This window comes from Rhinopithecus bieti, unplaced genomic scaffold, assembly GCF_001698545.2.
Source record: "Rhinopithecus bieti isolate Rb0 unplaced genomic scaffold, ASM169854v2 scaffold_8675, whole genome shotgun sequence".
Lineage (NCBI taxonomy): Eukaryota > Metazoa > Chordata > Mammalia > Primates > Cercopithecidae > Rhinopithecus > Rhinopithecus bieti.
The window spans coordinates 4,477,331-4,491,421 of record NW_016806447.1 but is presented as its reverse complement, the minus strand read 5'-3'; the positions used below and the strand labels follow the sequence as shown (position 1 = coordinate 4,491,421).

The following is a 14,091-nucleotide window of genomic DNA, read 5'->3' as shown; positions in this document are numbered from 1 at the left end:
AGCAAAAAGCAGAACCCAGCTAACATCTCAGATGCTCCTCTGTGCCCTTTCCAGTTACTAGCTACTACCCAGGGTGACCTCTATTCTGACTTCTCATGCCTTGGAAGTGTTTTGCCTAATTTTGTTCTCAATATAAATTAAATCATATAGTATAAACATGCTTGTATCTCTTTTTTTACTCAAAATTTTGTGAGATTTATCCACATTGTTATATATGGTCAGAGTTTGTTCATTTTCAATGCTATATAAAATTTCACTGTATGAATATACTACAGTTTAACCATTCTACTATTGATGGACATTTAGATGGTTTCCAGTTTGGGAGTTATTATGAATAGTGCGACTATAAACATTCTGTTAATGCATTGTGGTGTATGTATGCGTGAATTTCTTAGGACATTTGTGTGCTTTTTTAATCCACAGTCAGTGAACCCTAAGTGTTCCTCAGCATTGCAGTCAGTAGGTTTACCATGTATACGTTACACAAATGAGAGCTTTAGTTGCAGGCATTACCAAATCCTTCCCTCCTTAGTGTTATCACTGGACTTTGTCTATACTTGGGATTCTTAATATGTTGTATTTTGGTTAAGTATGACTATTCATGTTTTTTATTAGATTGTGAGTGCTTTTTAGTACTTTGTTTCACTTGCTTGTGTATCCCGACTCCTGACAAGGTACCTGAAATACAGTAAGCTAGTTGAGTGAATGGTGATAGCTGTCACCATTGCCAGTGATTAACAAAGCAAGTTCCCTTAGTTATGTGAATCACTTAGCCTAGAGTAAAATCCATGCTTTAGTTTGATATCTCAGTGTCAAAGGATTAGGAATGGGAAGTCATTTCTCTCTGAGAGAAGCCTAGAACTGTGGGCTCAGAACTGAACATGCTGTGTGGCTAAAGGGAATGGCTATGGCTTTACAAGCCTCTTGGAGATTTAAAGTGTTAACAGCAGTGATTCCAAGGAATAGTGTGGGGGCCAGATATAAATAGCAGAACACAAGTAGCGTAATGTACCACTGCCAAGCTACTGCTGGGGGTGTTTATAAAAGAAAAGCATTCCCGTCTCAGCTCTCACTGTCAACAACATCCCATCCTGAAGACTCGCTTACCACAACTGAGAGTGGGGAGTCAGTTTGAGGCCTAGCATCATTTAAACTTCCTCCAAAGGCACAAAAGCCAGGTAAACCTTTTGACTTATTTACACTCAGACTAAAGAAATGAACAATTTTTAGGAAAATCCTAATCCAAAGCTTGCTTAAAACATATTGCCTTATGACAGATATCTATTATCTTATATTCAAATCTTTTTTGGAAGGAGAAGTTTAACACAAAGTAGCATGTTGGTACTATATTTTAGTATTTTTAGTAAAAACAAAACAAAACTGCTTCTGAAGAAATATGGGAAATTGAGGCCAAAATGATCTGTACAAGGGAAGACTATCTCCCTTCCCCTGTGCTGTTCATTCTCATTTTTAGAATCCAGAATATGGTGATTGGTAGGATAAAATAGAAGCTTCAATTTGAGTTACAGTATCATAAATACTGGGATGAATATTAGGCATTCAGCCAATAGTTGTATAATCTTAGAATTGCTGCCTACCCAGTTCCTTCTTATTCTTGTTCCCGCCTTCAGAAAGTTATGCAACACACTTATTTTACCCTCAGGCTTCTCTTGATTGTGAGTATTTGTGGGAAGGGGGCCATCTCTGGCAATCCACTGCTTTGTACCACTACTGGCCTCATCATCTCCTCCGTCCCACTCAAAAGGGCATGACTTAATGTGCAAAGAAGATAGAAGAATGGATAATGTGCATGGACATATTCCTGGGGAGTTCTTAGAAACTGGGAGCTAGGGGACCAATTTGAGACTGCTGTTTTTTAGTCTGATTGTGTTATTTCCTGTGCATGCTGAGGGGAGATTTAGTGATGGGAAGAAAATTTGACTCCCAGTGACTGTGGTGGGAGAGATGACATGTCTGGAGGAGTATGGAAATGGACAGATTTAATCTTGAGCAAATCACTGAAATTCTAAGAAGTTTTTGTTTCCTCGTCTGTAGAATGAGAGCGTTAGACCACTAGATAAAGCCTAATTGCTTTTGTAGCACGTTAGGAATTTATTGATAATCACTTCCTGACCATCATGTTATCCACTCGCATTCTAAACGAAAAAATACACAGTGTCTTCCTATTCTACTCCTCTATATCTCTTTTTTGAGTCTACTGAATTGAAATTTCTTTATTTTAATTTAGAAGAGAAAAATGAAGACAGGACATTTTGAAATAGTCACCATGCTGCTGGCAACCATGATTCTAGTGGACATTTTCCAGGTAATGTTGGGAATGGGAAGCATGTGGTCATTGGAATGGAAATTCTTGATATAAGATTACCTGAGGCATCTGTGGGGCTTGAGGGTGGAAATGAAAGTAGGTAGGATAGATAAATTAATTTATTATAAGTAACTCTTTTCATTTTAAATATGTGACACATTAACTGTAAAAGTTGAAAAAATTAAAATTAAGCAAAAGGGGAAAGTAAAGATTATTCACAATCCCTCCACTCAGAGAGAATGATTCCCAATCTGTTGGTGTATATAGGCTTCTTGGCCTTTTCTATGTGAATACTGTTTTAATTTAAAAAAATGGGTTCACACTGTACATAGTATTTTTTCTTTGCATTTTAAGTTCCTACTGTGCTGCATGTCTCACATGTCATCAGATATTATGAAAATATGTTTTTCTCCAAATAAGATAATGCTGCATTGTTTGATTACATGTTTTTTAATTAATGACCATTTTCTCACATTTTTTTCTGGCAGAACTTTTATGATTTTATTTACAATTGACTCTTTAAGCATGTGAACATATTTTTATGTAAAATATAGTATTTCACTTGTTTTTTTTCCCCACGTTGTTAGCTGCCACATTACTTCTGTATTTGTGCACCATTTTAGACGCCTTTAAAAAAATATCTTAAATTCTTAAACTGTTATCCTTTTTGGAATTTAATATTCTAATCCGTTTTCTATAGAATCATTGTGTATCCTGTTGCCTGTGTCACAGTATGTTTTTTATTGAAATATAATTTACATACCATAAAAATTCACCGTTCTTAGCTGTATACTTCAGTGGTTTTAGTGTGTTCATTATGTTCTGCAACCATCACCACTATCTGATTGCAAAACATTTCCATCAACCCAAAAGGAAACCCTGTACTTATTAGCAGTCAGCCCCAATTTTCTCCATCCCCCATTCCCTGGCAACCACTATCTACTTTCTGTGTCTGTGGTTTTGTCTGTTCTGGATATTTCACCTGAATGGAATCATACAATATGTGACCTTTTGTGTCTGGCTTCTTTCACTTAGCGTAATGTTCTCAGGAGTCCTATCAGTACTTCATTCTTTCTTATAGCTGAGTAATATTCTGTCTTATGGCTGTACCCCATCTTGTTTATCCATTTATCAGCTGATGGACATTTGGGTTGTTTCTACTTTATGGCTATTACGAATAGTATTGTTTTGAACATTTATGTACAAGTTTTTGTGTGAACATGTGTTTTATTTTCTTTTAAAACTTTTCTAATCATGTAATCTTGACATAGTGAGATAAGACAAACACTATTTGGTTATTTGGTAGCATTACAGAGTAAAGTTTACTTATATATAGGAAATGTATGTGTAAAAATGAATTTGGGGGTTATGATTTATGATTCATGATAACAAAATTACCTATTGTTGTGAACATGTTTCACTTCTCTTGGGTATACACCTAGTAGTGGAATTGCTGGGTCGTATGGTAATTTTATGTTAACTTTTTTAGGAACTGCCAAACTTTTTCACACTAGCTACATGGTATTACAATCCCACCAGCAATATATTAGGGTTCTAATATGTCTGCATCCTTGTGTTACATGTTACTTGGTTTTCATCATTTATAGCCATCGTAGAGGATATGAAGTGGTATTTCATTGTGGTTTTGATTTGGTTTTCAATATACTCTTGCAGCATAATTTAAGTGTATTTGTTTTGTAATTGTTTCATGATTTGTTTAGCCAATTTATTTCCTTGACATTTAGGTCATTTCCATGTTTTGTAAGAAATTTTGGTAATTGAATTTCATCAGTATGACCTTTTTTCTCAATGGTTATATAAGAGAAATTTAATCAGCTTGTTCGCCTAGCCTTTTGTACCTGTTTTTTAGTATCTGTTGTCCCTGAATAGTGGTGGCATTTATGAACTTTGCCACTGCTAAAGGCACGCATCATACAAAATATACAATCAGCTGTGGTGTCTGGCCAGAAAGACTTGATGTCTAAAATTAGACATTTGGAGACTTGTTAGAGGCATAGGGAAAAGACAGGAACATAGATCAACTCCGACATAATGTAAGGAATGTGGGAGGTGTTTTCAGAGTCTGGTGTCTTATACGGTGTTGAAGTCTTGAAAATAAATCAGACATTGGCACCCAAGGTGCACTGTGGTACATTCTGTGCTGTGGAGGAAAGTGCATTTCTTGGCTATGAGATGGCAGTGATTTGATCTCTTGAAGCTCAAGTTCACATGTCAGGAAACTGACCTACAAACCCAGGACTACAGGGGTCTCAGTGACTTCCATGGCAGAATTCTCTGTGGCTAGTAATCAGGACAGTTTCTGAAGCTGGCACAGTTCCCTCTTTTGTAAAATGGTGTTAATGATTTTCTATTCAACCTTTTATAATGGTTGTTCTGAAGACAGAATTATACTCTTCAAGTGCTACATAAATGTCCGTGGTCTTCGTCATTGGAAACATTCTCATTCTTTAGAGGCAACAGAACAGTTTGGTTAAGAGGACAAGACTCTGGAATTAGACTGCCTGAGTTCAAATTCCAATTCCATGTAAGTCTCAATCTCTTAGTTTCCTCATCTTTGTTAAAAAAAAAAAAAAGGAGGGGGGCTAATAGTAGTACCTACCTCACAAGGTTGCCGAACACTTAGTGCCTGGCACATAAAAAGAACTCTGGTGATGTTTGTTAAGCTTAGTGATAGAGTGGCTACAGAGTGTGTCTGAGAAGGAAATATGTAGGAAAAGTTCACAAATGAATGGATGGTTTTAAATAAGAACCAGGTCGTTGTGGTTGCAGGATTGTAAGTTTTGTCTGAGACATGTTACGTTTGAAGGGTCTTTGAACATTCAAGTGGAGGTGTTAAGTAGGCAAATAAATTTGATATATAGGACTGGCACTTACAGGATAGATCTGATATATTTAGATCGTAATTGAAACTGTAAGCATGTATATAACTGCCTGGGGAGCGTAGAGTTGAGAGTTAGAAAATATGTAGCCTTGAGAAACTCCAGCATTTAGTGGCTAACTGGAATATGTTGGGTCTGCAAAAGAGTCTAAGAAGAAATGCCCCCTTAAGTGAGAGCTGTTTGGGTGGAGAAATGGGTGGGAAGCCATAATGGTGAGGGTTGAGCTATAAGTGGGAAATGAAGTGGAGATGGTAAGGATAGACATCTCTTTCAAGATGTTTGTTCGTGAGGGAGAGAAGAGAGACGGGAAAGGAGATACCTAGGGCAGGATATGGAAGCAAGTTTTGTTTTGCTTTTACAAGTTAATGTATCTGTCTCTCTCTGTCTCTTTCTCTCTCTGTCTCTCTCTCTCTCTCTCTGTCTCACAGAGAGAGAGAGAGAGAGAGTTTTTAAGAATCATTCACATAGAATCTGTAACTTTTTTTTTGAATCTGTAACTTTAACAGCTTCTGGCTAAATGTGTCTATAAAGTCTCCAACTGAGGTCCCTGAGGAGACTTATGCAACTATGCACCATACAAGTATAGAATAATGGAAGAGACATTATCCTTTTATTTGCAGAAACCCATAAATGGTATTCCTCGGGAGATTTGATCATCTCATTTTTTGATCCATAAGCCAGAGTACAGGGTTCTAATTTAGTTCACTTGAATATTTTGCCAGGTTCTGTGCTAGGTGCATAGGATTCAAAGATAAAAACGATACAGATCCCACCCTTAAGGAACTAACAGTATAATACACATGTTCTTAACATGAAATAATACAAAATAACCACATCACACTGGAGAAAGACCTTATGAAAAAAATAATAACCACAGTATGTTAAAGACTTGACATGTGCCAGGCATGGGACAAAGGGCTTTGCATATATTCATTGTGTAATTTAATTCTCACAGCCATCCCGCAGTTCAAATATTATTTCCTCCACTTTATCTTCATTTTTTAATTTATTTTTTATTTTTTGAGACGGAGTTTTGCTTTTCACCCAGGCTGGAGTGCAGTGGTACAATCTCCGCTCACTGCAGCCTCCTCCTTCCGGTTTCAAGCGATTCTCCTGCCTCAGCTTCCTGAGTAGCTGGGATTACAGGTGCCTGCCACTAAGCTCAGCTAATTTTTGTATTTTTAGTAGAGATGGGGTTTCATCATGTTGGCCAGGCTGGTCTTGAACTCCTGACCTCATGATCTGCCCACTTGGCCTCCCAGAGTGCTGGGATTACAGACATGAGCCACCGCGTCTGATGTTTTATCTTCATTTTTTAAAATGGAAAACCTGAGGATTAGAGATGTCAAGTAACTTTCCCATACCTAATTAGTAACAAATGGGATTTGAACTCAGATCTGCCTGGTTTCCAAGTAGTGTTGATTACATGACACCACCCTGCTTCCTATGGTATGTGAACATATGTATATGTATAATTTAGTTGTATGTGGCATTATGCTTCTTCAGTTGTATGTGACTGAAATACAATTCAAACTAGCTGAAGCAAACAGGGAATTTATTGATTCTTAGAATTGGAGAACACAGTCTTCAGGTACAGTTAGACTCAGCGTCTAAAGTATGTTTTCAGGGCCTTAGCTCTACTTCTCAGCTCAGCAAGCCTTATTTGTTGCTTTATTTTCAGACAGAATTCTCCATGGAACTAAAAGAATAACTGTTGGAAGCCCTAGGTCAATATCATCCTTAGAGCTTATAGCTTTAAAGGAAGAAAGATTCATTTTTTTCCTCTGGGAGCTCTGATTGCTAGACTTAGATCACCTGCTTATCCAGGAAGTGCCAGATCATTTCTACCCAAGCCATATGGACAAGGGAAGGGGCAACCCCAAAGGAAAAGGAGTAATGTTTGTCATTGTGTGTTATGGATCATGAATAATATTTGCATATGATACTTCAAATTCCCAACAGCCTTGACGGGTCGAAGAATTCTAGCTAAAAATATTGTTCAAAACTGGGACTGCTACCCATTTCTTTAGCTTCACATTCATTGTTCTTTGCTCTGTACCATAATATCCAGATAAATGAGCTACAGGCACAATCTCACCCATACCTGTCACCCTGTCACCCACTGACATTTACTCTTTCACACAAATACGTCACAGCTGAGAAAAGTTATCAGTAGCAGTGGAATATACTTCCTGCATAAAAATCCTACCCAAAGTTGGTTATAAGTAAGGAGAGAATTTTGGCAAGGGATGAGAAGATGGGGGTAATAATGTGAGAGAAAACGATACTCACTAAATTTCTTATTTCAAGAGTATTACTTTCTTTTTCCTTTGAAGGTGAAGGCTGAAGTGTTAGACATGGCAGATAATGCATTTGATGATGAATACCTGAAATGTACTGACAGGATGGAAATTAAATACGTTCCCCAACTGCTAAAGGAGGAAAAAGCAAGCCACCAGCAATTAGATACTGTGTGGGAAAATGCAAAAGCCAAATGGGCAGCCCGAAAGACTCAAATCTTTCTCCCTGTGAATTTTAAGGATAACCATGGAATAGCCCTGATGGCATATATTTCCGAAGCTCAAGAGCAAACTCCCTTTTACCATCTGTTCAGTGAAGCTGTGAAGATGGCTGGGCAATCTCGAGAAGATTATATCTATGGCTTCCAGTTCAAAGCTTTCCACTTTTACCTGACAAGAGCCCTGCAGTTGCTGAGAAGACCTTGTGAGGCCAGTTCCAAAAATGTGGTATATAGAACAAGCCAGGGCACTTCATTTACATTTGGAGGGCTAAACCAAGCCAGGTTTGGCCATTTTACCTTGGCATATTCAGTCAAACCTCAGGCTGCTGATGACCAGCTCACTGTGTTATCCATCTACACATGCCTTGGAGTTGACATTGAAAAATTTCTTGATAAAGAAAGTGAAAGAATTACTTTAATACCTCTGAATGAGGTTTTTCAAGTGTCTCAGGAAGGGGCTGGCAATAACCTTATCCTTCAAAGCACAAACAAGACCTGCAGCCATTATGAATGTGCATTTCTAGGTGGTAAGTGTCTGCTCTGTCTGTGCTTGTCTGGGAGGAAAGGAGTGGGATTCTTAGGCTTAGGGGAAAGGTCAGTGAAGGAGAGTGAGAGGTGTTTGAAAGGTGAAATGACGTTTGGCAGTTTTCTGTCTAGCTTATTTCATACTGTCTCTTTAACCATAATTTTATGAAAATTATACATTTACAGTATTATTAAAAAATTTTTAAAATAGCACTATAAGGCAGTGGTTCTTAACCAAAGGCAGTTTTGCCCTGCAGGGTCATTTGGCAATGGTCAGAAACATTTTTGGTTGTCACAATTGGGGAAAAGGGGGATTGCTACTGACATCTAATGGGTAGAGGCCAGAAACACTGATAAACAATGCATAGGACAGCCCCACACAACAAAAAATTATATGGCCCAAAATGTTGGTAGTGCTAATGTTGAGAGACCCTACTATAAGGCTTACAATAAATAAATAGCGCAGCCTTGGGGCAGACCCCCATCTCTACAAAAAAAAAATTAGTTAATTAAAAATTAGCCAGGCATGGTAGCACATGCCTGTGGTCCCAGCTGCATGGGAGGCTGAAGTGGGAGGATTGCTTGAGCCCAAGAGGTCGAGGCTGTAGTGAGCTGTGATCACACCACTGCACTCCAGCCTTGCAACAGAGCGAGACGGTGTCTCAAAAAAGAAGAAAAAGAAAAATAGCAGTCGCCAGCCCCACCTTTCTCAATTTCCACTCCTCAGTGGCATCCAGTTTTCATTCTTTTAGTTATTTCTTCAGGTGCTTACTGTCATGTTTCCAAGTAAATAACATGCTTCAACATGTTATTTCTTAGTTTTTAAATCTTTAAATATCATGTATTGACTTCCTGCTATAGAGAATGAATATTTAACCCTCATCTACCATGTATTAGCTAAGAATTTTTTATGCGTTCGGCTGTAAGTAACAGAAAACCTGACTGAGCTTTCATTTAATAAGTCTTAGAGGCAGACTGTTCAGAGTCAGCGCAGTGGCTCATCTATGTCATCAGTCACTCACGCCCTTTCTTTCTGTTCCACTATCCTTACCACGTTTTGTTTGTTGATTCATGTTTGCACTTGTGACTGTTGCACCTCTAGGCATCAATCCATGTCCAAGACAAAAAGAAAGGAAAGGAAATGACTGCCAAATCTACTTGTTCAATAAGGAAAGTAAAAGCTTTCCCGGAAACCCTTACTAAACTCCTGATTACAGATGATTGACTTGAACAGTTTCTTGGTCACCCATAGCTACCAGAGAAGCTTGGGAAGGCCTTTCTCCAGCCAAGGGAATATAGTGTATGGAGGAGACGAAGGAAAAGGGAATTAGAAATGGCTGTTAGATCAGTAAACCAAAAGTTTTGAAAGCCAACACCCTCCTTCCCAGTGTACCTCTTTTCCCCCTTCCCATTCTCCCAGCATAGTAAAGACAGGAAATAGCTGAGTTAGAGTGGTTTTTCTGTGCTTAAATCCCGCTTTCACCCCAGGGTTATTGGATGATTTTTGTTTGTTTGTTTCCTTAGTTTTTTTATATTCAATCGGTAATTCACCCCCAAATCCTTTGACAGAAATATGAATTTCTTCTTTCCCCTGGATAATTCCCTCATCATACTGCTCTATGATATGCTCTTTAGGCCTGCTGACTGTCCTGAAATCTCTACTCATTACCATTCTGAGACATTGCTTCTTCCCTATGAGAGATCTCCTATTTCTTGGATTTGCAACTCTTTCTTGGATTACTCCTTTGTTTGGTGTGGTGGGGATGGGGGTTCTGCAAAAGTTTCTGAGAAATGGTCCATTAAGGAAAATTTTCTAAGTCTCTGCATCTCTGAGAGATCGACCTTTAAGCTTGATTAATAGTTTATATAGATTTGCATTTCTATTTTAGAAACTGTTTTTCCTTGGAATTTTGAAGATTTTCCTGCAGTGACTTGTAGGTTCTGTAGCTGTTGTTGAAAGGTATGAAGCCATTCTAATTACTAAAACTTTGATTGAGACTTTTTAAAAACAAAATCTGGAAGGTTTTTAGGTTGTTTTCTTTAGTCCCAACATTCTGAAATTTTATGGCGTTGTGCCTTATTATGTGTGAGCAAAGGGTTAATAAACCCTTTCTCCTGTCTTCTGTGAAAATGGCCTCCTGGTAATCTTCCAGCACTCTTTCTCTGTAATCTACGAAAGGTGGAATGACAGCTGTGTGACCTTACAACGTTGCCTGTGGTAAACATAACCCTTGATTGGTAAAGTGCATCTGAGCTGGGAGGTTTGTGAATGAACTATAAATACTTGAGGAGAAGCCATAGCTTTGGGCTTTCCTGAATGTAGTGTGACATACCCAGGTGTTCTTGTTGAGTCCTGGAAGGAGAGCAGTACTCTCGTAGCAATCCTGCATAGGTTCAAAATACATTGTATTTTATGTGTGGCATGAGGGTGCTAAGCTAGAGAGGCTCCTACACACCCACCTGTGTAATCTTGTTTCCTTGAACCTGAGCTGTAATTTGGAGGCAAAAGAACAGCCCTGGACTCCTGTGAAGACTTGCATTAAAGGAACATGTCTGATGCTGCTCTGCTGCTAGACAGTATGCTTTATTCACTGCCGTGTATTCTTCTGCAAAACTGAGTAAACTGGTGAGGGGCTGGCCTTTTTGGGTCTTGAAGGTGTGATTGCCTAACTGAACCAAAAACCATCGCTGCTAGGTCCAGTGGAGTAATGCGTGCAGTAGGCCTCAAAGTGGGATAGACTTTTAGACCTTGACTAAATGTAACCAAGGTACTATGAGATAAAAAAGGCTGAGTGGTAGGGAAGTGCTAATGAGACATCGATTTCTAGGTAGGGACAGATCCATTTATGATTGGATGGCAGAAGCTGTGTGGCTATTGGGGTGCCTAGGGTGAAGGTTTTAAGGAAGTCCTCACTTAGGGCTGTACCTGCACTTGTATATTACTGAGAGTGCCTCCTTAAATTTTCTCTAGGCACCTTATTTGCCTCACCCTAGTCCTGCAACTGAGTTGCACCTGAGAAGGACAATTCTAGAAGAAGCAGATGAAAGCTGAAATGAGTAAATTTGTGTTGAAAGGAAAAGTGCTTATCAAAAAGATAGGAAAAAAAGACAAAAGACAAGATGAGAAATGCTGGCTAGGGTTTGGAGAAAAGGGAACCCTAGAACACCATTGGTAGGAAGGCAGATTGGTGCAGCCATTATGGAAAACAGTATGGGGGTTTCTATCTTTAAATAGAAATTAAAAATAGAACTGCTGGTCAGGCACAGTGGCTCACGCCTGTGATCCCAGCACTTTGGGAGGCCGAGGCGGGCAGATCACCTGAGGTCAGCAGTTCGAAACCAGATTGGCCAACATGGTGAAACACCATCTCTACTAAAAATACAAAAATTAGCCAGGCGTGGTGCCACATGCCTGTAATCCCAGCTACTCAGGAGGCTGAGACAGGAGAATTGTTTGAAACCAGTAAGAGGAGGTTGCAGTGAGCCGAGACCGCACAACTGTACTCCAGCCTGGGCAACAAGAACCCTCCCACCTCCCCCCCCAAAAAAATAGAACTACCATATGACCCAGTAATCCCTCTCTTGGGTATACACCCCAAAGAGTTGAAATCACCACCTCATAAAGATATCTTCACTCCCTTGTTCACTGCAGCATTATTCACAGTAACCAAGATATAGAAACAACCTAAATGTCCACCAACAGACAAAGGGATAAGGGAAATGTGGTATATATACAATAGGATATTATCCAGCCTTAAAAAAAGAGAGAGATTCTGCCATTTGCTACAACATGGATGGACCTGGAGGACATTATGCTAAGTGAAATAAGCCAGACACAGAAAGCTATTGCATCATCTCAGTTATATGTGGAATATATATGAGATCAAAAACAAGAGAGAGAATGAAACAGTAGTTACCACAGGTGTAGGGAGAGGAACTGAAGAGATGTAGATCAAAGGATAGAAAATAGCAGATAGGTAGGATGAATAGATCTAGAGATCTAATGTGTAACATGAGGACTAAAGTCAATAAAATTGTATTTTACTTAAATAAGTGGATTTTAGCTCTCTTGTTACACATACAAAAATATGTGAGATGATAGCTATGTTAATTTGCTTCACTATAGTAACAATTTTACTATCCATATGTATTTTGTGATATCATGTAAACCTTAAATATATACAATAAAATTCATCTTTTAAAAAAGGAAAAGTGCTCATTCTCACCAACCATACATTGGACCTGACCCGAAACCAAGCCAGCTGGGGCCAGTTTAGATGAGCTCATGGGAACGGATTGTTGGTATGCATGTCTTCTTTCCTGCTCCCCCTACATGACAGTAGCTTGAAATTGGCCATAGTTTCGAGTTATACTATAGACCCTCCCTCCCTACACCAATCTTGTGAAACTTTACCAGCATAGCACAGCCAAAATCCCGGCTGCAGCAGCTGGGCTGACAGAAATGATACAGCTTTTGGTGCTTTTGATGCCTTTGGCCAGATGCCATTTGTGGAACCATTAGTTATATCAAAGCCCTGGCTGCAGTGGCTACAAGCTAAATTTAGCACAGGGGTCTGGTTGATGGGCTGCGGTGGGCCATGGAGCTCACAGACTCCATGTTTGTGAGTGGGATTGTGAAAGAACCAAAGAGGTTCTATTGGATTCTGAAAGCGCCAGAGTTCAGACCCGCATGGAGAAATGCAGGTCATTGTGGAGGTGCACAGGTACCATGTATTGAGGGAGCTCTGACAGTCAGCCATTGTACTTGAGTGTGTTGATTTAACCCTGGGTTGGAGTCCTCTGCCGCCATCTAGAGATGGAAAGGCAGGATCAAAAACTCCCTGGAGTAACCTTTACAAGCAGGCAGTTTGAAATAGTGTGAAGAACAATGGCCAAGTGTTTTTTTTTGTTTTTTGTTTTTTGTTTTTTTTTTTGAGACGGAGTCTCGCTCTGTCGCCCAGGCTGGAGTGCAGTGGCCGACAATGGCCAAGTGTTTTAAGAGCCCTAGCTAAGGAGGATATAGTCAGAATCTTGTTCCATTGTGACTGGATATAACTGAGACTTTGGATTAAAAAAAGACAATATTTCTAAAAGGGGTAAAAAAAAATTTTACTGCATTAAGTTTAGTGTGCTAAACACAGTCCGACAATAATGATTTAAACTTGCCTGTGATTTCCAAGATAAAATATATTGTGAGTTTTCAAAACTAGTTAGCTGAAAACTTTGTTCATCAGGAAGTGGAGAGAATATCAACGTCTCTTTAGATAACATAGTTCCTGGTGGTCATAGGCATTAATCTTGGTATTAATCCAAGCCAATGTGAGTGAACTCTGAGAAAAGGAGTAACAGAAATCCTTCTTCTTCCTCAATAGAAAATTAGCCCAGGTTAACTGTCTTTTATGCTATTTTTCTAGAAAATGTGATAAAGTTGAAATGTTAGCTGTATAATCAAGCTACATCCATTATCATTAAAAATTACTCCACTGGGACTGGGTGCAGTGGTGTATGCCTGTAGACCCAACTACTGGGGAGGCTGAGGCAAGAGGATCCCTTGACCCCAGAATTCAAGTGCAGCCTTGGCAACATAGTGAGACACCCATCTCTTTAAAAATATTACTCCATTGGAAAATTATACCTCGATTGGGAGGACGGTGAATGAATTATAAATACCTCGTGAGAAGCCATGGCTTTGGGACTCCCTCCACCCTACAGTGCAAATATATCAGGTTTATAGGAAGAAAATTTATATACAGAGAAATAGTAGAGCACATATCATCCCCTGAACTCTCATTTTTTTTTTTTTTTTTTTTTTTTTTTTT

At 39.0% G+C, this 14,091-nt stretch overlaps 1 protein-coding gene across 10 annotated transcripts in view; it reads left to right on the top strand.

Moving 5' to 3' along the window:
* The window catches only part of ART3 (ADP-ribosyltransferase 3 (inactive)), a 106,485-nt gene that overhangs the window by 63,705 nt on the left and 28,689 nt on the right, over nucleotides 1–14,091 (top strand). For 8 of the 10 annotated variants that reach the window (XM_017876575.1, XM_017876570.1, XM_017876574.1 and 5 more), the window contains 2 exons: nucleotides 2,249–2,326; nucleotides 7,563–8,274. In XM_017876575.1, the coding sequence (XP_017732064.1) occupies nucleotides 2,258–2,326; nucleotides 7,563–8,274 (781 nt within the window). In that variant the 5' untranslated portion in view covers nucleotides 2,249–2,257. Of the gene's footprint in view, nucleotides 1–1,053; nucleotides 1,179–2,248; nucleotides 2,327–7,562; nucleotides 8,275–14,091 lie in introns of those variants that run through there. The other 2 variants (XM_017876572.1, XM_017876576.1) reach the window with 1 other exon arrangement.